Below are 24761 nucleotides of genomic sequence, written 5' to 3' on the forward strand. Positions count from 1 at the left end.
CATTGCAGTAGTCTAACCTAGAAGTAACAAATGCATGGATTAATTTTTCTGCATCATTTTTGGACAGAAAATTTCTGATTTTTGCAATGTTACGTAGATGGAAAAAAGCTGTCCTTGAAACAGTCTTGATATGTTCGTCAAAAGAGAGATCAGGGTCAAGAGTAACGCCGAGGTCCTTCACAGTTTTATTTGAGACGACTTTACAACCATCAAGATGAATTGTCAGATTTAACAGAAGATCTCTTTGTTTCTTGGGACCTAGAACAAGCATCTCTGTTTTGTCCGAGTTTAAAAGTAAAAAGTTTTCAGCCATCCACTTCCTTATGTCTGAAACACAGGCTTCTAGCGAGGGCAATTTTGGGGCTTCACCATGTTTCATTGAAATGTACAGCTGTGTGTCATCCGCATAGCAGTGAAAGTTAACATTATGTTTTCGAATAACATCTCCAAGAGGTAAAATATATAGTGAAAACAATAGTGGTCCTAAAACGGAACCTTGAGGAACACCGAAATGTACAGTTGATTTGTCGGAGGACAGACCATTCACAGAGACAAACTGATATCTTTCCGACAGGTAAGATCTAAACCAGGCCAGAACTTGTCCGTGTAGACCAATTTGGGTTTCCAGTCTCTCCAAAAGAATGTGGTGATCGATGGTGTCAAAGGCAGCACTAAGGTCTAGTAGCACGAGGACAGATGCAGAGCCTCGGTCTGACGCCATTAAAAGGTCATTTACCACCTTCACAAGTGCAGTCTCAGTGCTATGATGGGGTCTAAAACCAGACTGAAGCATTTCGTATACATTGTTTGTCTTCAGAAAGGCAGTGAGTTGCTGCGCAACAGCTTTTTCAAAAATTTTTGAGAGGAATGGAAAATTCGATATAGGCCGATAGTTTTTTATATTTTCCGGGTCAAGGTTTGGCTTTTTCAAGAGAGGCTTTATCACTGCCACTTTTAGTGAGTTTGGTACACATCCGGTGGATAGAGAGCTGTTTATTATGTTCAACATAGGAGGGCCAAGCACAGGAAGCAGCTCCTTCAGCAGTTTAGTAGGAATAGGATCCAGTATGCAGCTTGAAGGTTTAGAGGCCATGATTATTTTCATCATTGTGTCAAGAGATATAGTACTAAAACACTTAAGTGTCTCTCCCGATCCCAGGCCCTCGCAGAGCTGTGCAGATCCAGGACAGCTAAGCCCTGGAGGAATACGCAGATTCAAAGAGGAGTCCGTAATTTGCTTTCTAATGGTCATGATCTTTTCCTCAAAGAAGTTCATGAATTTATTACTGCTGAAGTGAAAGCCATCCTCTCTTGGGGAATGCTGCTTTTTAGTTAGCTTTGCAACAGTATCAAAAAGAAATTTTGGATTATTCTTATTTTCCTCGATTAAGTTGGAAAAGTAGGATGATCGAGCAGCAGTGAGGGCTCTTCGGTACTGCACGGTACTGTCTTTCCAAGCTAGTCGGAAGACTTCCAGTTTGGTGTGGCGCCATTTCCGTTCCAATTTCCTGGAAGCTTGCTTCAAAGCTCGGGTATTTTCTGTATACCAGGGAGCTAGTTTCATATGACAAATGTTTTTCGTTTTTAGGGGTGCAACTGCATCTAGGGTATTGCGCAAGGTTAAATTGAGTTCCTCAGTTAAGTGGTTAACTGATTTTTGTCCACTGACGTCCTTGGGTAGGCAGAAGGAGTCTGGAAGGGCATCAAGGAATTTTTGTGTTGTCTGAGAATTTATAGCACGACTTTTGATGCTCCTTGGTTGGGGTCTGAGCAGATTATTTGTTGCGATTGCAAACGTAATAAAATAGCTATGGTACTACAGCATTTTCAATGGTATTCCTAAGCGACTTACCCTTGACCGAATAGTTACGATACAGTATCACTGCATATTTCTGCTTTCCCCTTGGTATTCTTTTGACATTTTAAAACACATTTTCTGCAATTCTATACAGTTTGACATCACTTATCATTCCTCTCTTGAGGGATATTATGTTTGGTGGGGGGGGACAGCTAACTTCAACAGATTTTGCAATGGGGCAGAAAGAAAATGTTGCAGTTTGAAATTATAAAAATGTTCTACTTCATATTCATCATCTCCAGCACCAATCTAAACATATGTGAAAATTGCGTGTTTCTATGTTTTGTAGTAAAAAAGATAGAGAAAGTTAAGTGTTTCCAATGAAAGGCAATGCCTACTAACAATTGCACAAAATCACACGATGCACACCGGTGTCATTTGAAACACGTATCTTTTTTTCGATAAAACCCCCCGTGGCAATTTCGCCGATGGTATTTAATATAACAACGTCATGTTTCTTCATATCTTTCATCATGTAATAGCGTTGTGGAGGCAATGTACATTGCTAGGTGGACTATTCTCTATGGTGTCCTAGTAAATGCACATTATAGCCCAGGGTAACATGCCCCTGATGTACCTCAAAGAGAGAGGAGGAGGCAAACACCATGGAAACACCAGGGAATGGTGAACTATTATGATCAGAAATAAGGTACTATCTCAGCCTCATAGACTGCCATACTCTATTTTTCGAGGCACCCTGGTACAGCTTTAGGTTTCAATGAATCAATAACTGTGTGTGTGTGTGTGTGTGTGTGTGTGTGTGTGTGTGCACGTGTGTCATGACACAGTCTGTGCATTTCTCATATCAAGATATTTTATATTCGACCCTCTCCACTAATGTCTTTATGCTTGGTCATGTGATCCAAAGCTCTGGGTCTTGTTTAGCAGGGTACATCGTAGCAAAACAATTTGCAAAGGAAAATGAAAATATGTGTTCCTATTGGACAAGATCAGATAGTATACCTCCCCGTTTTAAAACGTTTTCTCCTTACTGAACATGACCCTGTTGTCTTTACTATCTTCTACACCCATCCTCCCTTCTTCCCTCTGACCTCAGGTCAGATGAAAGTCCCGTTCCCTCCCACTGGTGTCCATGCCTGTGAGGTGAGTGACAGCTACGCCGTGCTGAGCTGGACCGAGCCGGAGCCCAGAGGCAAAGAGCAACTTACCTTCTATGTGGAGCGGGTGAGTTAAGGCCTGTGTTCCTACTCATACACACACTACAGAGACACAGGTGCACACACACACACACACACACACACACACACACACACACACACAGAGATCACCCAAACACTCATTAAAACGCAGGTCCAATGAACCCTCAACCCGGCCATCTTAGTGTGTGTAGTGTCAACCCCCAGATGCCCATTAATCTGTTTTACTGTTGTGGTTCTGTAGACCAACTTTAGAATCAGGGCCAAATTAATGAAGAGCTCTAACCACTATGCTAATTAAAGATTAAAGGGGAAGGGGGAAAAACACTTCTATGATTGCCGGTGTCAGTTTAGGTGGGCATTGGTGCACTCATTAAAAGCAGAGAGACCTTGAAGTTGCTCTCTCGTGGTGTGCGTTTTGGCATCGCTGGTTAATTTGCTTTCCCATGAACTAACAACAAACATTCCCCAGAACGCGGTTACTTAAGATATTAAGTGTACAAAACATTAGGAACACCTGCTCTTTCCACGACGTAGACTGACCAGGTGAATCCATGTGAAGGCTATGATCCCTTATTGATGTCACGTGTTAAATCCACTTCAATCAGTGTAGATGAAGGGGAGGAGACAGGTTAAAGAAGGATTTTTAAGCCTTGAGACAACGATTGTGTATGTGTGACATTCAGAGGCTGAATGGGCAAGACAAAATATTTGTGCCTTTGAACGGGGTATGGTAGTAGGTGCCAGGCACACCAGTTTGAGTATGTCAAGAACTGCAACGCTGCTGGGTTTTTCACGCTCAACAATAAGCACATGCCCTAGAGCAGTGGCGGCTCCTGAACAAATTCTCAGGGAGGGCAATTTTTCTGATGATTTAGGTGACCTACACACATTTTTAAAAAGATATGTCCAGCAACAACATGAAGACAGGGGCAGCATATAAGTCAATACCAGAAGCATTTATTGACTGATCTCAAAAGTGTTGGCTTACAAAAGCAAAATAAGTTATCACAGTAAAAATAATCAAGGGTGTTCTTTCACATTCCTCAACACTGCATAAACAATATGCATTTCCATAAACAAATGAAATATCAGCTGAAAATACAGCATCTTGGTATTTGTTCAGATTGCAGGATCAACAAGAGCTTTTACCACATTTTTTGATATCTGTTTAATCTTACCTTATGGCCTGCACTTGCTTGTGAAGCTGTCGAGGGCACGTTTGATAGAGACAGCATCGATGTCCTTCTTCTGTAGCTTCTGGTACAGAATGTCGACGTGGGGCATGATTTTGTGAAAAAGCCGCAGGAAAAAAATTAAATCTTCATCATGTAGTATCCTCACGTAGCCAGCTGCCTCTCTCAAGGTGTGCTGGTCAAATGAACCCAATGAACCCGTCCGGATGGCTTCAAAACATTATATGAGGTCGTCTCGATTCTCGTAGACAGTGTTCACGACTCTGCTGTTGCTAACCTCATCGTTGTGGCGGCGGACAGCTAGCCTGTATCCCTCATCCAGTTGAGTGGCAATATTCACTCTCCCAAAAGCAGACAATCTCAAACAGCTATATGTGGGTCTTTGACAGCTAATTTTTCTTAATCTTTTCTGAAAGATGGTGCATGTCGGTTACACCAGTCGCTGTCCAAGCGGTGCTGTCTGCCGTGCCGCCTTCAGGGTGGAAGAGTAAGCAGGGGTAGCAAAAAACTGCATTAGCTACATCGCAGCCTGCTAGCCAGGTTTTCCGTTCATACCAATTTTTGGAAAATCCTCGGGTGTAGGACTTCCCCCCTTTAGTAGACACCTGTTGAATTATTAAATTTGGTCTGGGGGGTCCTAATTGTTTCGTTGCCAATTTATCTTCATTTGTTCGCCGACAAAAAGGAACTTCTTTCAAACACACAATCGAGTTGGACTGAAGCCTAGCCATTTTGATAGTAGTAGTGAATTGAATGAGGCTGCTACCTGGTCTTTTCTTAGTTACGTTCATTCGTGGTTACGTTATGTATGACGAAAGCGCGTAAGTGCATGCCCACAGACACCCATAGAGAATGTATTGAAAGCTTTGAAATGTGACAAAACTAGATTTTACATGGGAGTCTATGACAGACTTCTGGGCGATTTTCAACCTGACTGAAATCGCCCAAAAAACGGGCGGGGCCATTTGAAGCACGACTTTAGCCTGATTTGACATTTAGTGGCTGGCAGATCAGACGTGAACACTGATAACTGCTGTTGCCGTGATATAATTTTTTATAAATTTATAAAAAAAAAATATTTTTTTTTATTTAATTTTTTTTTTAATAATTGATTAGAAAAAAAATCCCTTCCTTTTCCCGTTTGGCAGTGCGTCGCCCATATCGCCCTATTGAACAAGCCGTCCCTGCCCTAGAGATATCGAAACGTTGATGGAATATTCTCCTAACCCATGAAAACTGAACGCATTAATGTTCTTGCAACGTCCCATAAAACACTTCTAGAACGTTAATGTTGTATAATCTGATAACATTGTAACCACATTCTTGATAAATTATGTTTGACATTAAGGGAATGTTCTCCTAACTTTAACACCAAAACATGCTAAAAAGGTTCTCAAAAGGTTTTAGCTAACATAGATAGAATGTTCCCCTAACTAACGGAAAACTGGACTCTCAAACATCAGGGGAACATTACGTGTAACATTACAAAATGTTCTCTCTCACTAAAATTGTTAGCTGGGTCAAAGCTCTCTCTCTGGGTGATTAAAAGTATAACTCTTGGTTTTATAGGTTCACGGTTGTGAATTTGTTCTGGTTTAGTTTTAACGTCAAGGAGGTTTTATAGTACATGTTGTGGGTGTGTTCGTACATGGCCACCAAACTATGCAGGACACAAGTGTTCCTATTTTGATGAATATCTTACAATGACTAAAGTTTGTCAAAGTTGTGGTTTATCAAAATGGCCGCCCAGAAATAAAACTTTCGCTAAAGAATTAAAGTGCTGGGAGGGATCATTCATTTTACATCTTCCCCAAAGTGCCTCAGTTCTTCAATATCAACCAGGACTCTGTATGCCAGATGCCCAACAGCTTGCACTTCCATTAATGAGAAGAAAAGTGGCAAACAGGAAATTGCTTTTTATTGGACTTTTATAAGTAACTCTCTAATAAAACTGTCCAATCCATCAAAAGCATCTGAAATTACCAAGATCTCCTGCTTCTGTTCCACCCAGGAATATTCAAATATCCTCGGCTCGCCCTTGGGCTTGCTCTTTATAATCGCTGATCTCCTTTCAGACACTGGGTTTTATTCAAATGTACATTTAAAAAAGGACTAAAAGATATGGGAGCCAAGTTAATGGAGCAGAAGAAAAGAGAAATAAAAGAACATACAGGTGATAAAATAACAATTGCATGACAGTGAGAAACTATTTGATTAATAGAATTGAGTGATTCACTGTATGTCTGTCTGTCTGTCTTTCTGTCTACTTCTTTTCCATCTACCTCTCTGTGTCTCTTTTTGTTCTGCATGCCTGTCTCTCTCTCTGTTCGTACTTCCTTCTGTCCATTAGTCCATTGCAGGGAAAAACAGTTGGCAGCTGGCCAGCATGGACATCACGGTGGGCTCTCCCAGGTTCCCCATGTTTAACCTACAGAAGGGGAAGTCCTACTGCTTCCGGGTGCGCTCCGTCAACAAATTTGGCGTGAGCGAACCCTCAGAGCCGAGCCCGCCAATCTCACTGGGACAACCCCAAGGTGAGGGAGAGGAACAAACATGTATTATTTCTTTAATGTTATACTAGTTACATTGATATGGATTGGTGTATACTCTGGTTCTTCAATTAACCCTTTTCGTCCAGGATGGTTCTTCCTTCAGTACCTTCTCTATGGAAGAAAGTTTTCTAAAACAGTTCTACCTGTAACCATAAAGGGTTCTCCTACAGGGATGGCTGTAGATATAATGTTTTTCTTTTCCCAAAAGTGTGGCAATCAGCTGAGCTCACTGTTTTTCTGTGTTATCCTGTTAGCTGCTCCTGCTCCAGCCACCTCCGTCTTGGCCATCCGAGACACAGATTCTGCTGTCCTGCTTCAGTGGCAGGAGCCCAAGGAGAAGGAGGGCATTCTGGGATACTACCTGTACTACAGCGAGGTTGGGAAGCAAGAGTGGAGGACAGTCAACAACAAACCAACCACCAACACCAAGTACAGTACTGAATGCACTGTGCCATTTAAATGAACTGAGCTCCTCTTTTTTGAGTACTGTGTGTTGGATAAATATTGCTGTATGTTCTCTTGCCACTAATTCTACAACAGAACATGATAGGACCGTTTCCAGGACACAGATTAAGCCTAGTCTTACTCCATTGACATTTCCAGTGAAATTGCTTTTTTGTCCAGGGATCCAGCACAATGTAGAAATCAATGCTTAGGCATTAGGACTATATGAATAGTCCAATTTGACATTGCAACACCTAGGCCTAAATTAGCTGTTTTTTCCTCTCAGATTTACAGTACATGGTCTGAAGTCGAAGAAGGAGTATGTGTTCAGAGTGAAGTCTGTGGGGCGAGCTGGGAACAGTATCTACTCCAACGAATCTCCCCCTGTCCTGGTCAAAGCAGCTCTCAGTGAGTACTAGACAAAAACTGCGGACTGACATGCTCCTGGGACATATTCATTGCGGCAAACTGAAATAATTTAACAAATAGTGTTTCAGATAGTCTCTCCCTTTTTTCCGTCTGTTTTCCTCCATTTGGTGCCTGATGAACACGACCCTGCTATCATATCAAACAGTTATACCTGACAGGGATGCAGGGAACCATGTTTATAGTTGTGAATGCTTTCGTAGTGATCTCTTATTCACACTTCCACTGGCTAATTTGACGGGATAAGGAGGTGTAATGTGAAATATTAAGTGATCATGTAAATTAGTTGGGGTCCATTTTCTTTTTCAGTCTGTCTTCGTTAGTAGCCAAGGCTTGTTTCTCTGTATTCTCCGTTCTCTTCATCAATCTAGTCCTGATCTCAATTCGCCATTAGTTCATAACAGCCTCATGAACCCATTACGTGATTACAGGTATTAGATCTAATGGGTAGGCTCATGTTTTAGTATTTTGGTTTGGTTTGTCCACAAACACAGTGAAATAAATAGAGATTTGTGATGAGGCAAGCACTTGATGAATAACTACTGACCCCTCTCACTGCTGTCTCACCCTATAACAGCATGTCTGATGATAATAATAATAATAATAATAATAATAATAATAATAATGATAATATGCACTCTGCAGCCGGCTACATTGTAATGACCGCTCATTTTAGCTGCCACTCACAGTGATGCCAGATTCCGAATCTAGTCTCGGATCAGTTGATGATATGACTGAAATCCAATACTTTGTGTCTGAAACCCTGTGTGGCCTTACATTAACTGACCTGATACACGGAAGTGGCCAGAATAGAATAGAATAGAATGGAATGGAATGGAATAGAGAAGAATAGAAGCTGATTTGCCATTTATTAGAAACACTATCCATCGAAACACTATCCATCTAAACTATCTATCTAAATGTAATACTTGTTTTGTTTGTCTCTGGGCAGGCTGAGGAAAAGTATGCCCAAACTTTGTTTTCCAATACATTTTCTTGGTAACATGCAAGTTTACAGAAGGGGAAATCTGACAGAACTCTCTAACTCACTTTTTCACATCTCCCCTTCCCAGTCGCCCCATCCCCTTCCTCTGCCATCGCCCTGCTGCTCTGCACTGGCTCTGAGATGATTCTCACCTGGAGAGCCCCTGCTAACAATGGAGGAGACCCTGTACGAGGCTACTACCTGGACCAGAAGGACAAAGAGCTGGACGCCTGGAGAAAGGTCAACACCAAGCCTGCCAAGGAGAGGCAGCACAAGGTGAGGAAGGATCTGGTACCAGTACCCAGGCGTCACTGCCATTAGAATGTTGGGTCAAACTTGACATGACAAAGGCCCTCTACCAGAGTAATGTTAAGTAAGGGATAAACGCTGATGCCCGGTATATTATCTTGTAAATAATTGTGTTAATTAGTTCCAAGATAATGTACAGAGTGGAGGCGTTTATGGATGGATGGATGCCATTTAGCAGACGCTTTTATCCAAAGCGACTTACAGTCACGCGTGCATACATTTTTGTGTATGGGTGGTCCCGGGGATCGAACCCACTACCCTGGCGTTACAAGCGCTGTGCTCTACCAGCTGAGCTACAGAGGACACGCTTATATCACAGTTGCCAAAGAAAATACTGAAGCACATATTTACCAGTAGAAATTACATGTTTTAATTGATATTTTAATTTTGAGAAGTCAATTCATACTTTTTCATCCTCCCACCAAACCTGGTCGTTAGTTCTGTCGGTCAGGTAGCCAACATAGCAGGCGGAAGATAAACGTCTGAGCAGAGTTCCCACATCCGGTTTTCAGAACATCTGGTTGTTGGCAACTCCGCTAAGGCTAGGTTGCCACAAACATGACCCAGTTGTCCATTCTTCACGATTTTGCCTGGCATTGAAAAGTTGCTTTTTCCTTAAGGACGCACTGTACATTACAGTAGAGGAGATCACATTGCATATCAAACAGTAGGCTAGAAGCTACTGTGGCTAAATAGTTTGTTGCTAGCAAATCTGCCAATATGGCAAACAAATTCAACAATACCAGTTGCTGAAAACAGCTGGTCAAACTAGAAACATGTGGTAGGATTTGACAGCATAGCTTCAATTGCGTCATGAAGAACCGGAGAAATTCATGTTCATCACTCACCACGTTAGGTCATCAGATGCTGCAAAAAAAACGTCTATACAAAAACAAATGAATGCTATCTAGCTAGCTAAATTTTCCCTCGTTGGACCTGCGTTTACAATGTATCCTATTTCGGTATGCATGGTCGTTGTTTTGGCTTTCTGTAACTTTGTAGTAAGTACGGTTTGCATGGTGAAGTGGTTTAGAACGGTAAAAAGGTGCCTATTGTTGGAACTACTTCAGAGGTGTTCTATATCTTTTCCAACTGTCCCGTATATCTACATGTAATGCCCACACTGGGGGGGGGACACCCCACATTCTGAAATTGCATTTTTGTCCTACCCAGTTTTATAATTGGAATGTGATACAAAACGAGGCAACAGTGTGCTTTAGGACCATGCGGACGCCTCCGAGCGGCCGGGTAGGCTGTTTGGAGTGTTTATCTGACTGGATATAGTACAAAAAATAATTATTATGGCCCCCCCACTTCTAAAACCAAAGTTTCACCCCTGATAACCAAAAATAATTATGTATGTAATAAGCCAGTAAAAAACATTTAGCTCTGGAATACACCACATTAGAACTAAAAAATTATTAGTGGTGGTCAGAGAGCTGAACATAAGGCTCTGGTGGAGGTATACTGGAGGAAAAAAACACATTCCCTCTACTACCTTAGCTGTGTCACTAGGCAACGAGTGGTGGTGTCCATGGAGACTAATGGAAAGTTAAAATGGTCTCTTTTTGCAATGGAAATTACAAGTGTGCTGTAATTTTATGGCGTGCAAAATAGTTATATTGAAAGTCTGCCATACTGCAAAATAGTTTAGAAGTGTGGAGCAAACCGTGCTTTTTCACTGACCAGGGTCTTGTTCAGGTGGCAGAAGAAAGTAGACTGAAACAAATCAAATCAAATCAAATCAAATCAAATTTTATTGGTCACATGCGCCGAATACAACAGGTGCAGACATTACAGTGAAATGCTTACTTACAGCCCTTAACCAACAGTGCATTTATTTTAAACAAAAAAGTAAGAATAAAACAACAACAAAAAAGTGTTGAGAAAAAAAGAGCAGAAGTAAAAATAAAGTGACAGTAGGGAGGCTATATATACAATAGAATAAAGTGACAGTAGGGAGGCTATATATACAGGGGGGTACCGTTGCATAGTCAATGTGCGGGGGCACCGGCTAGTTGAGGTAGTTGAGGTAATATGTACATGTGGGTAGAGTTAAAGTGACTATGCATAAATACTTAACACAGTAGCAGCAGCGTAAAAAGTATGGGGTGGGGGGGCAGTGCAAATAGTCCGGGTAGCCATGATTAGCTGTTCAGGAGTCTTATGGCTTGGGGGTAGAAGCTGTTGAGAAGTCTTTTGGACCTAGACTTGGCACTCCGGTACCGCTTGCCGTGCGGTAGCAGAGAGAACAGTCTATGACTAGGGATGTAATGTCCAATAAGAAACGCTTGTTTTTGTTTTCCATTGTAAAACATATTGCTACGGTGTGCCCTAATGAACATGTCCAAGGTATTTAACATATAAAGCCATTGATCTGCTTGCATGTATTTATGAAAACACAGTGGTCACAGAGGCCCCGTGTAGCTCAGTTGGTAGAGCATGGCGCTTGCAACGCCAGGGTTGTGGGTTCGTTTTCCAACGGGGGGCCAGTATGAAAAAAAAAAATGTATGCACTCACTAACTGTAAGTCGCTCTGGATAAGAGCGTCTGCTAAATGACTAAAATGTAAAATGTAAATGTAAATGTCACATGCAGTGCCTTCTGTTGGGCGAAACCAGCTACTACAACTGCCCAGTCTCCTCCAATAACAGTGCCTTGCATCTCTGAGTTTGCTTTTTGCTCTTATTTTTACAAACTGCTCACTTGCTGCCTCCATGTAAATGAGATTTATTAGAATATTGATCCAATGGAGGCTTCATGCTCGGGGCACTTTGGTCTTCCTGCTTGTGTAAGCCAATGTAAATGACTTTACCCCCTGAATCCTTTCCTTCCACAACCACCTATCCAGCCTCATTAGAACAATGTCTGAGATGTGAACCCTTAGGATTTTTGGTTATCTCGCTTAATTTGGAATTCCACCTCCATCTCCACCGCAGTGCCTTTACTTCCACTGATTCAGAATCAGGTGAACTGATGTCATCTGGTGGCGATAAGTTGAATCGAAAGACACTTTGGGACAAACTCCCCTTCTCCCCTGCCCCCGCTATATTTCACTGCAGAGCTCCAAGCAGCACTGTTTAGATATTGATTTGATAAAGAGGCTTTTGTTGTCCCTAAGTATGGCTAGCCTAGTGACCAATCTATAAATATAGGAGGCAAAGTCTTTCGATGGTGTGATTTATATCACACTTAAATAAGCCCCTCAGATTTGTCTATTGATAGCCATTGTCCATTGGCTCAGTCCCCCTAAAGCAGAAGAACTTCATACGCGATAAGGACCTTAAAGGCTAAGTGACTGTGAATAAAGTGGCTGGGATCGATGATCTGAACCCCCTTCCTTAAGCCAGCCTCTATGGGGCTTTTCCAAACTACACCGGTATAATGTATACTTTGCTTTACAGTATGTGGCTCAGTTAGGATTAGCTGAGTTTTTCTTAGCTGCACAATGTACAGTGGAGTTGAGTGGAGACGAGAGTGTGTGGAGTGTATCTCTGACTACATCGAGTCGCTGTCAGTCGATACTTGTAAAAATTTAAATACGTAAACCCTTACCGTGTACCTATGTTTGTCTTCTGTAGCTGCGTGCCTTTCTTTATTTGCTGAAATCCATCATTTTTAATTAAACGTTTATAAAATACAACCACCGACTGTTTCCTCGTCTCGACTGACAGCGTCTCGATGTAGTCGGAGGTACACTCCTTCCACAGTTGTCGCAACCCAATTCCACTGACATGTCCATATGTGTGGAGTTGAGAAACCCAGCTAAATTAGGATGTGAGTGCACGAGTGCCTAGAGTGCACGAGGTAATCTAGATACTGTGTTGAATTATCCTTCAAAGGTATCTTTTTTTGTTTTGTCCACGGTTTGTTCATGTAAGAACTGACATACTGAAACTCAGAACTAGCTGACCCTTGTTTTCTCAATGACCAGGGTATTGTTCAGTAGGCACCAAACAGAAGAAAACTTGACCAATAAGAAATGCTCATTTCTGTTGTAAAATGATTTGAAACGTTTTTCTACGGTATGCCCTAATGAACACAACCTTGGTTATAATTTGTTCAGTAACTGTATTAATTTTGTGTTGTCTTATTTACAGGTCTGTAACCTGGATGGGGGGCATTACTATCAGTTCCGTGTTTTTGCTGCCAACGTGGTTGGGGTTGGTAAACCCTCTGAGCCCAGTGAGGCTTTCCTGTGTGAGGAGTGGACCATGCCTGAGCCAGGTGAGGATGATGCAATTATCATACACACACACACACACACACACATGGACGCACAGACGCACACACATGGTCACTGTACACACACACAAAGAGTAAGCACACACACACACACGTTTACTCTCTAAAACACACACTCTCTCTCTCTACTCACTCTGTCATTCGGTAATGGAGCAGTTCAGTGCACAGCCGTGGCCAGCTGTGTTGGCCCCATGGTCTTTCTCATATAATAGCTGCCTGTTGTGATATTCATATTGGAAATGGAGAGAGCCACACACCATGTATCCCGCACAGCCCATTAATCCAGCTGAATCCAGCCGGCTCTCCCCGTGTCGTAAATAATTTAAATGCGACTGAAAATCATTAAGCAAATTAACTACCGTGCACTGGCACTAAGAACGAAGGGGTAGATTAAGCAAAGTCACTTTACTTGTTTTTTTAATTGTATTATTATTGTTTGTTCATTTCTTTATGATGGCCTGTTCTGTCACGGACAACTTGGCTGTTTATAGGTGATTATAGAAGGCGGAAAAAGGATAAAGATCAATATTTTAGCCTGATTTAAAGTAATTTCAAATACTTTATCTGTGCTTGATTAAGCATGCATGTTGCAATGTAACCAATAGAAACGTGCAGACCCTGCCCACCTGGTACTCCAGTGAGGATGAACCAAACACTGATTTCAAATAGTACTTGAACCCAGGTCTGGTTGGTATATTTCTAACACAGTAGACACTTATCAATCCATGTACTGTATAGAATGAAACACTGTATGGGTTGATACAGAGAAACCAATGTGGGTTTTTTTCTCCATATTTCTCTCTTTGTGTTATGCTAACCACACCCATACCCCAGGCAGCCCTTATGACCTGGAATTCAGGGAGGTGAGGCATAACTCTCTGGTCCTCCTGTGGGCGGTACCTCTCTACGAAGGACAGCAGGGACCAATCACAGGGTACCTGGTGGAGCTGAGCGGGGGCGACCAATCACAGAGCTGGACTGCTGTGAATGAAGAGCCAATCACAGACACCTTTTTCAAGGTTGGTGAGATTTACTTGTTTTATGTAATAAGGACATAGATAAATTGAAATAGAGTTAATATGTTTTGATTAAATGGATCAAATATTTAATTTAGGTATGTTTGTGTTCCCAGGTGTCAGGTCTCCAGGCAGGTCAGACTTATCGTCTCAGAGTGTGTGCCTTGAACAAGGCTGGAGTGGGCATCCCTTCTCTGCCCTCTGAGCTTATCAGAGCCCAGACCCAACCAGGTGAGTCATTTTAGGGTTTTAGTTAGCCTGGTTCCAGGTCTGTTTGTGTTTGGCGTAACAATGACCATAGGAGTTGGCAAGAGAGCACAAACAGGTCTGGGACCAGGCTTGATTTTAGCAATACAGGTCCTTGATGGACAATATCACCAGAATGACTTATGATTCATGTTCTTTCTCCATCAGGCACCAGAGACATAGAGATCGGTGTGGACAATGATGGCTTCATCTTCCTGGCCTTTGAGGCCACGGAAATTACGGAGAAGAGCAAGTTTGTCTGGAGCAAGAACTACAAAGGGGCTATTGAAGCTGGGAGAGCCAGGGTACTGTGGGAGAACAATAGGTACTGCACTGTGTGTGTATGTGTATTTGTATGTGTGTGTGTGTGTGTGTGTGTGTGTGTGTCTGTTACAGAGAGAAAAAAAAGTGACCTGTAGAGTTGTGAGAGGGCATGTAACCCATGAAAGACTTGTTGAATGTTAAGAGGTCAGCAAAGGGTCAGACTCAGTGGAGATTCTTCCTCACTTGACACTATGATGCAAAATGTCATTCCTTTTCACTGAGCACTACTGAGTCCCCTGGTCTGTCTTTTAAGCCCACTGTCCTTCTGTCCATCCTTTTAGCTAGCTGTCCCTCCTTCTGTCCATCCCCAGGTCCATCCTAACCTTTACAAACGCCACTAAAGAGGACCTGGGCCTGTACACAGTAGAGATGAGTGACAACCCAGACATCTCTTCCAGTTTCACCTTTACTGCGGAAGGTACTTTATACTCAAAGCTACAGAAGACTTGAACAAAATATTGCTGCTCCCTCTAATTCCCCCTCTCTTTCTTTTTCCATAGATCTGGAGAGACTGACCGAGCTCGGCTGGCACATCTGCCACCCATGTAAGTAAGACTCAGTTACTGTAATAATACGTGTCTCTATCGAGCTAACAAAAAATGTATAGTATTCCTTTTCAAATAGAAACAGGCATTATAATATAGAGTTCACCATCACAATTTCAACAACGTATTCCCGCTGATGTTTTTCTTGGGGAAGCCCTATTTTTCGATTCCTGTCATTGTTGTTGAGCACCCCTCCTAGTTTATTTTGTTTGCTGAAGCTTGGAGGCCTACCTGAATGCATAACCTATTCATTGTTCTCTCCCCCTACAGTGATAGCCCTGCGCTCCAAGTGGCAGGTGGAGGTGTCAGAGAAAGGGAACGTGCGTCTCTGGATGCAGACTGAGAGCCTGAGCAACGCTGCAGAGCTCCACCTCATTCTCAATGACAGAGAGATCTCCAGTACTGCAGTAAGCAGCACTTCACAACACAGGCTATATGTTCTAATCTCAGAACCCAGAACCAAATATTGTGTGTACTAGTCTGTCACGAGAGACTATATATGTGTCTATATGCTTAAGAGCGTGTATGTCTCAAATGCATACTATAACCAGCTTGGGTGTCAGAATGTTCCTGCTTTAGTCGATGGTGCAGTGTTGTATGAATGGGAAGATGACAACAAGTTGGCTGAAACAGAAATAGACTGGCATCCAGGTAAGTTATAGCATATCTCCCAGAGGTGGGTATAAGTCATAAGCTACTGCATTTTGCATACACACATTTATTTTGGAATATATGCAGATGGTTATGTGTTCCCGAATGCATTTCCATTTCCAGTGAAAACCTCCATAAAACAACGAAATGTAGATGTGCCACAAAATAGCAAAATGTTACATATTTTCTCATCCAAGTTTGCATTAGTAAGAGTTATTGACTGTATAGAGAGAGAAAGTAATCACAAAACAATCACAATCTTTTTTTTTTACCCTCACCATCATATTTGCAATTTCATTTAAACACAAATCACCTTAAAAAAGATTTTCATAAGAACATACGTAGCAATATGTTAGCAATGTTGATTTGTTATTAAATCAACCTAAAAATAACCACAGGTTGGAAGACAGGTCGGCAGAGGTTGTTGCACCAGATGTGGATTTTCCATGGGGGGAAACTAATTTTATGCATGTTTTGGACTCAGTGTCTTGCATGTGGTTACTCGGTATGGAATAGCATGACTGCATGCATGCATGTGTGTATACATGTGTTTGTCAACAGTGCTAAGGGTTTATTACAAAATGACAACAGATAAGGATTTTGTGAATAAACCAAACCCCATTTCCCCCATTTTAGCCCCTTGCCTTGATTAGCTCAAATCAACATGCAAGTCACACTGTGTGTGTGCACATGTATGTACATACGTGTGCATTCATGTGCTTGTGTGTGTCCTATCTCTTCTCTCTCCCTAGGCCCGTAAGATTAACTTTGACAAGGCCAGTGGGCTGATAGAGATCCTGTTTGACCAGCTGTCTAAGGAGGACGAGGGTTCTTACACAGCTCAGCTCTGCGACGGCCGCGCCAAGAACCAGTTCACCCTGGTGTTCGTGGACGAGAGTGAGTCCATCTGGTCACCCCAACTCATTACCGGGATTTTCACACTACCGAACCGAACCGAGCTGTGCTAAACCAAGCTGTGAGGAGCTGGCATGGTTACGCATCCACCATAGTTGCTGGAAGTGCTGAGCAAGCACAGTTTGCTTCAGATCGGCACAATAGTGTGAAAAGGGCAGCTTAATATTGCTGTGAACTCTAAAGAGTAGTAAATGTTTGGCTTGGCTTGATATATAGATTTGTTGCAATCAATTTGGTTATTACATTCAATGTTACTGTCTTATTATTGGTAGTGTACTGTACATCCTCTGTGTGCTAGTAGGGATGTGATCCTGTGGTTGTGTCTTTGGCAGTGTTCCGTCAGACACTGGCTCAGTCCATAGCCAACAGAATGGACTACAAGAGAAAGTCAGGTGAGTGTTCCCCTATTGGCCCCTGGTTCACCTCTGACGTCTGGGCTGGATCCCTAAGCACTGTGATTGGTCCACAGTGTTCCTGCCGGGGCCAACAAGAGTTTCTCCCATCCGGCTGACCAAAGTCCATATAGGACGTGTTTTTATCTACTGCCAACAGTAGATAAAGATCTAATTTCAGTGTAAAATGCTCCTGCCAAATAGGTCCCAAATGTGCTGAAACAGATTCAGTAAGCCTCAATGCCCTAGTTTCCTATTTGTCACTAACTGTTAGTCCCTTTCCTTAGCTTTGTATGCTAGTGGCAAAACATACAGTGAGGGAAAAAAGTATTTGATCCCCTGCTGATTTTGTACGTTTGCCCACTGACAAAGAAATGATCAGTCTATAATTTTAATGGAAGGTTTATTTGAACAGTGAGAGACAGAATAACAACAAAAAAATCCAGAAAAACGCATGTCAACATTTTTATAAATTGATTTGCATTTTAATGAGGGAAATAAGTATTTGACCCCTCTGCAAAACATGACTTAGTACTTGGTGGCAAAACCCTTGTTGGCAATCACAGAGGTCAGACGTTTCTTGTAGTTGGCCACCAGGTTTGCACACATCTCAGGAGGGATTTTGTCCCACTCCTCTTTGCAGATCTTCTCCAAGTCATTAAGGTTTCGAGCCTGACGTTTGGGAACTCGAACCTTCAGCTCCCTCCACAGATTTTCTATGGGATTAAGGTCTGGAGACTGGCTAGGCCACTCCAGGACTTTAATGTGCTTCTTCTTGAGCCACTCCTTTGTTGCCTTGGCTGTGTGTTTTGGGTCATTGTCATGCTGGAATACCCATCCACAACCCATTTTCAATGCCCTGGCTGAGGGAAGGAGGTTCTCACCCAAGATTTGACGGTACATGGCCCCGTCCATCGTCCCTTTGATGCGGTGAAGTTATCCTGGCCCCTTAGCAGAAAAACACCCCCTAAGCATAATGTTTCCACCTCCATGTTTGATGGTGGGGATGGTGTTCTTGGGGTCATAGGCAGCATTCCTCCTCCTCCAAACAAGGCGAGTTGATTTGATGCCGAAGAGCACGATTTTGGTCTCATCTGACCACAACACTTTCACCCAGTTCTCCTCTGAATCATTCAGATGTTCATTGGCAAACTTCAGACGGGCCTGTATATGTGCTTTCTTGAGCAGGGGGACCTTGCGGGCGCTGCAGGATTTCAGTCCTTCACGGCGTAGTGTGTTACCAATTGTTTTCTTGGTGACTATGGTCTCAGCTGCCTTGAGATCATTGACAAGATCCTCCCGTGTAGTTCTGGGCTGATTCCTCACCGTTCTCATGATCATTGCAACTCCACGAGGTGAGATCTTGCATGGAGCCCCAGACCTAGGCAGATCTTTTTTTTTTATTTTTTTTTATTACATTCAATGTTACTGTCTTATTATTGACAGTTCTTATTATTGACAGTTCAGATTGACAGTTCTTTTGTGTTTCTTCCATTTGCGAATAATCGCACCAACTGTTGTCACCTTCTCACCAAGCTGCTTGGCGATGGTCTTGTAGCCCATTCCAGCCTTGTGTAGGTCTACAATCTTGTCCCTGACATCCTTGGAGAGCTCTTTGGTCTTGGCCATGGTGGAGAGTTTGGAATCTGATTGATTGATTGCTTCTGTGGACCGGTGTCTTTTATACAGGTAACAAACTGAGATTAGGAGCACTCCCTTTAAGAGTGTGCTCCTAATCTCATCTCGTTACCTGTATAATAGACAGCTGGGAGCCAGAAATCTTTCTGATTGAGAGGGGGTCAAATACTTATTTCCCTCATTAAAATGCAAATGAATTTATAACATTTTTGACATGCGTTTTTCTGGATTTTGTTGTTATTCTGTCTCTCACTGTTCAAATAAACCTACCATTAAAATTATAGACTGATCATTTCTTTGTCAGTGGGCAAACGTACAAAATCAGCAGGGGATCAAATACTTTTTTCCCTCACTGTACCTATCTACACTTTATGGAGTGTTGAACAGGCAGTTATAACATATAGTGCTGACACACCAGAATATAGCAAGTTTCATTGATTGACTGTAAGCAAAGATGGCCGCTGTATCTCTGATCCAGTGTGCGCAGTTAATCATTCGCTCTCTTTTCCAAGGACCCTATTTTCTGGAATTTTTGTCATGGACCGTGACAGAGGACTGTGAGTTTATCATCAAATGCAAGGTAATTTATAGATATCCAATATCTTGTTATCTTTGTTATGAAATAATCACATGGATTCCGTATTCTAATATGCATGTGTGTTGTTATGAATGTATTCAGTGCACAGTGTTACTGTATCATTAGTATCCTCTCTCATTCTGGGTCCAGGTGACCAACATAAACAAGGATACGACTCTGAAGTGGTTCAAGGACGGTGTGGAGACTCCAGGAGTGTACGACGAGCAGACTGGAGTCAGCACCATGACTGTGCAACAGGTAGACACATCACATCCAGTACTCATAGGGCTGGTTTCCTGAACCCAGATTAAACTTAATCCTGGACTAAAACACACTTTCAGTGGAGATTCTCTACTGAGAATGATTTTAATCCAGGACTAGGCTGAATGTAGGTCCAGGAAACTGGCCCATAATGTCACATATCACTTTGCTCAACCCCACTATTTAGCGCCCACCTGGAGATTTGACCTGACAACCTTCCGGCTAGAGGTCCACCTCTCTAAACATTAAGCTACCTACCACCTCATATTTGCAGTATTGTAATGGATATATAAAGTAATGTACAGTAGTACTGGATGTACAGTAATGGGATGGTGGCAGAGGAGGGAATAAGGTTAAACTCAGTAGAACACACATCATCAGTGATCATCGTAGACACACACACACACACACACGCACGCAGAATCTGGGTCAGAGTTTCTCTACAGTATGAGTATTTATAGATCATTGCATAATTACCCACTGGGCACACACTGGTTGAATCAATGTTGTTTCTACGTCATTTCAATGAAATTACGTCGAACCAATGTGGAAAATACGTTAAATTGAAATCTGTGCCCAGTGGGTAGGATTATCTGTGTACAGAAAGTCAAATGTGTTTGGGCATTCTCAAACCCTATGTGTATGTGTGTGTTATACTGACTGAGTGTTTTCTCTCAGGTGACTAAGAAGGAGGCAGGCCACTACGAAGCTGTGGTGTCTGATGGTAGAGGACAGGATGTGAGCACACTGGAGTTACTAAATGAAGGTGAGACATCATGGCACTGTCATGGACAACCACAGACATGGGCCCATATTCATAAAGTGATCCATTTTGCGTCGTAGATCCTAATGAATATGATGACTTGGACTGGGGGGACCTGATCCTAGATCAGCACTCCTACTCTGAGACGCTTTATGAATATGGGCCCCGGTCTAGCCTAAACATCACTGAAATGTTACAGTATGTTGTCTCTCAAGTTATATTGTTATGAGGCAATTTCAAAGTACATTATTGTTTTATGTCTCATGATCATTCTGAAGATACAGAGACTGAGACTGCACATTATGTAATATTATCCTTCATGTATTATGCATAGAGGTTAATGAACATTATAAACTGGGTGGTTTGAGCCCTGAATGCTGATTGGCTGAAAGTCGTGGTATATCAGACCGTATACCATGGGTATGACAAAACATGACTTCTTACTGTTCTAATTACGTTGGTAACCAGTTTATAATAGCAATAAGGCACCTTGGGTATTTGTGGCATATGGCCAATATACCACTGCTAATGGCTGTATCCAGGCGTTCATAGAATGTCCTATGTGGACTTTGGTCAGCTGGATGGTAGAGACTCTAGTTGACTCTTGTTGGCCCTGGCAGGAACACTGTGGACCAATCACAGCGCTTTGTGACCCAACCAAGCGATCAGAGGTAAACCAGGGGCCAATAGGGGAACACTGACGTGTTGCATCATGCATAAGAACAGCCCTTAGCTGTGGTATATGTACCACACCTACTCAGACCTTATTACTTAAATACAGCCCACTGTCTGGAGACATAATTATTCTGTCTTTATTTACAGAGTATGACAAGCTCCTCCAACTCCTGAGCAAACAGTGTGGTAAGTTCAGCATGGATTTCCTAATATTGTTACGCCAACATTTCAGTACCGAAACATGAGTGACTTCTCAAGCATTCTATGAACGGTTTTTGGATTGGGACAACTTAAGATGAAGTTATTAACTTCTTAAGTAACGACAAAACCCACATCCTGACTACAGTTTAGAATCAAAATACAAATGTATTGGACCTAGACTACAGTTTAGATAGCATGGCCTGTCACCTGTCAATATCCCAACAATGACATTCTGTCACAGAGTATCATCTCCCAGAGTTTGACTTTTTCCTCTCTCTGTGGCACAGCGCTGTCTGCAGGACCAGTGAGGATCCAATGCACTGCTGTGGGCTTCAAGCTCTACTGCTCTCTCAAGTACTATATCAGCTACATGAAGACCAGCTGGCACTTCAAGTGAGTTCCCTGGCCTGGCCTGGCCTCTGTACTCTGCCCTGCCACCGGGGCTGTGCTCCAGGCCCACTGGTTCTACTTGGCATACATTATACAGTCAGCCTATGGTGAAGTTTCCCCTAGGCGCTGATCTTGGGTCAGTTTAGCATTTTCCCCACTAATTGTTAAGGTTAGGATTGGGGGAGGGAAAGTTGATCCTAAATCTGTACCTAAGGGAAACTTCACAACAGATGGTACACACAGGGAACATGAACTGGACTTTTATCGCCACCTGCTGGCAGCTTTTATGGTTAGCACCAACCACCAACCCTGGTTCTACAGAGTTACAGGGCTTGCAGGTTTTTGTTCTAGTCCAGCGTTAACACACCTGATTCAACTAATAGACTAATCATTAAGACTTTGATTAGTTGAATCAGCTGTGTTGGTGCCTGTCTGGAGCAAGAGCCTGCACATCCTGTACCTCTCCATTACGGCGGCAGGTAGCTTAGTGGTTAAGAGCGTTGTGCCAGTAACCGAAAGGTTGTTGGTTCTAATCCCCTAGCCGACTAGGTGAATAATCTGTCGATGTGCCCTTGAGCAAGGCACTTAACCCTAATTGCTTCTGGATAAGAGCGTCTGCTAAATGACTAAAATGTAAATGTAAATCATGCGATTTTTCACGTGAAGTCATGTGGGTTTTCTGTAAGGGCACTGCTGTAGCAACATGGTTTGTTGTCTAATTTAAACTCAGTTGCTTTAGCGTTTGTTTTCCTTCACATCACCCCACAGCTTCCTTAGTGAGACAGTCTGAGCCTTTAATCCCAAATCCATCTCATCAGATTGAAAAATACCAAATGTAAAGGCTTTTACAAATAAACGTAATACTGAACAAGTAAAGCCCTCAGACATACAGTTGAAGTCGGAAGTTTACATACACCTTAGCCAAATACATTTAAACTCAGTGTTTCACAATTCCTGACATTTAATCCTAGTAAAAATTCCCTGTATTAGGTCAGTAAGGATCACCACTTTATTTTAAGAATGTGAAATGTCAGAATAATAGTAGAGAGAATGATTTATTTCAGCTTTTATTTATTTCATCACATTCCCAGTCGGTCAGAAGTTTACATACACTCAATTAGTATTTGGTAGCATTGCCTTTAAATTGTTTGACTTGGGTCAAACGTGTCGGGTAGCCTTCCACAAGCGTTCCACAATAAATTGGGTGAATGTTGGCCCATTCCTCCTGACAGAGCTGGTGTAACTGAGTCAGGTTTGTAAGCCTCCTTGCTCGCACACGCTTTTTCAGTTCTGCCCACACATTTTCTATAGGATTGAGGTCAGGGCTTTGTGATGGCCACTCCAATACCTTGACTTTGTTGTCCTTAAGCCATTTTGCCACAACTTTGGAAGTATGCTTGGGGTCATTGTCCATTTGGAAGACCCATTTGCGACCAAGCTTTAACTTCCTGACTGATGTCTTGAGATTGCTTCAATATATCCACATAATTTTCCTTCCTCATGATGCCATCTATTTTGTGAAGTGCACCAGTCCCTCCTGCAGCAAAGCACCCCCACAGCATGATGCTGCCACCCCCGTGCTTAACAGTTGGGATGGTGTTCTTCGGCTTGCAAGCATCCCCCTTTTTCCGCCAAACATAACGATGGTCATTATGGCCAAACAGTTATATTTTTGTTTCATCTGACCAGAGGACATTTCTCAAAAAAGTACGATCTTTGTCCCCATGTGCAGTTGCAAACCGTAGTCTGGCTTTTTTATGGCGGTTTTGGAGCAGTGGCTTCTTTTTTGCTGAGCAGCCTTTCAGGTTATGTCGATATAGGACTCGTTTTTACTGTGGATATAGATACTTTTGTACCTGTTTCCTCCAGCATCTTCACAAGGTCCTTTGCTGTTGTTCTGGGATTTATCTGCACTTTTCGCACCAAAGTACATTCATCTCTAGGAGACAGAACGCATCTCCTTCCTGAGCGGTATGACAGCTGCGTGGTCCCATGGTGTTTATACTTGCGTACTATTGTTTGTACAGATGAGCGTGGTACCTTCAGGCATTTGGAAATTGCTCCCATGGATAAACCAGACTTGTGGAGGTCTACCATTTTTTTTCTGAGGTCTTGGCTGATTTATTTGGATTTTCCCATGATGTCAAGCAAAGAGGCACTGAGTTTGAAGGTAGGCCTTGAAATACATCCGCAGGTACACCTCCAATTGACTAAAATTATGTCAATTAGCCTATCAGAAGTTTCTAAAGTCATTTTCTGGAATTTTCCAAGCTGTTTAAAGGCACAGTCAACTTAGTGTATGTAAACTTCTGACTCACTGGAATTGTGATACAGTGAATTTTAAATGAAATAATCTGTCTGTAAACAATTGTTGGAAAACTTACTTGTGTCATGCACAAAGTAGATGTCCTAACCGACATGCCAAAACTATAGTTTGTTAACAAGACATTTGTGGAGTGGTTGAAAAACGAGTTTTAATGACTCCAACCTAAGTGTATGTAAACTTCCGACTTCAACTGTAAATAGTTATGGCCTTGTATGGAAGTATCTTTTGTTGGATTTTAGGAAAAATATATTATATTCTATTGAATTGTATTATCATATTGTATTTAATTGTGTACCAGGGAGAGTAGGATTGACCAGTTGGAGAGGTGTAAGCCTGGCAGCAGTATGCAGAAGTTGTGGGTCGAGGTCTTTGCGCCCACGGAGAACGATAAGGGGAAGTACACCCTGGAGATGTTCGATGGTCAAGAAAAGCACACACGCTCACTAGACCTATCTGGACAAGGTTAGTCTGACCAGTCTGACTCACTCAAAAAGCAGTATGGTCTCAAAGCAGTTAAAAGAAATAGGCTTCATACAGGGATTTTGCTGCTTCAGATTCATGTCAATGTCTTCACAGCTAGAATGTAAGCTTCAGAATTCTACTATTATAACTCAATTATAATTTAATTTGTCTGCAGTCTTGATCCACATTCATATCTTCCAAGACAGG

At 42.3% G+C, this 24761-nt stretch overlaps 1 protein-coding gene across 1 annotated transcript in view; it reads left to right on the forward strand.

Annotated features, from left to right (window-relative positions):
* The window catches only part of LOC311115367 (myomesin-3-like), a gene marked incomplete at its 5' end in the record, with an annotated part of 63940 nt that extends 39238 nt beyond the window's left edge, over positions 1–24702 (forward strand). Inside the window, 20 exons of the mRNA XM_084157299.1 lie at positions 2916–3043; positions 6562–6745; positions 7018–7192; positions 7494–7615; positions 8707–8894; positions 13028–13154; positions 14007–14191; positions 14305–14419; positions 14603–14759; positions 15070–15176; positions 15259–15303; positions 15574–15710; positions 16707–16851; positions 17202–17261; positions 19412–19479; positions 19627–19734; positions 20416–20503; positions 21323–21361; positions 21664–21769; positions 24391–24702. Of these exons, the coding sequence (XP_084013425.1) occupies positions 2916–3043; positions 6562–6745; positions 7018–7192; positions 7494–7615; positions 8707–8894; positions 13028–13154; positions 14007–14191; positions 14305–14419; positions 14603–14759; positions 15070–15176; positions 15259–15303; positions 15574–15710; positions 16707–16851; positions 17202–17261; positions 19412–19479; positions 19627–19734; positions 20416–20503; positions 21323–21361; positions 21664–21769; positions 24391–24559 (2453 nt within the window). The 3' untranslated portion in view covers positions 24560–24702. The remainder of the gene's footprint in view (positions 1–2915; positions 3044–6561; positions 6746–7017; positions 7193–7493; positions 7616–8706; positions 8895–13027; positions 13155–14006; positions 14192–14304; positions 14420–14602; positions 14760–15069; positions 15177–15258; positions 15304–15573; positions 15711–16706; positions 16852–17201; positions 17262–19411; positions 19480–19626; positions 19735–20415; positions 20504–21322; positions 21362–21663; positions 21770–24390) is intronic.
* Positions 24703–24761: the final 59 nt, after the last annotated feature.

This window comes from Coregonus lavaretus (assembly GCF_964263955.1).
Source record: "Coregonus lavaretus genome assembly, chromosome: 3".
NCBI lineage: Eukaryota > Metazoa > Chordata > Actinopteri > Salmoniformes > Salmonidae > Coregonus > Coregonus lavaretus.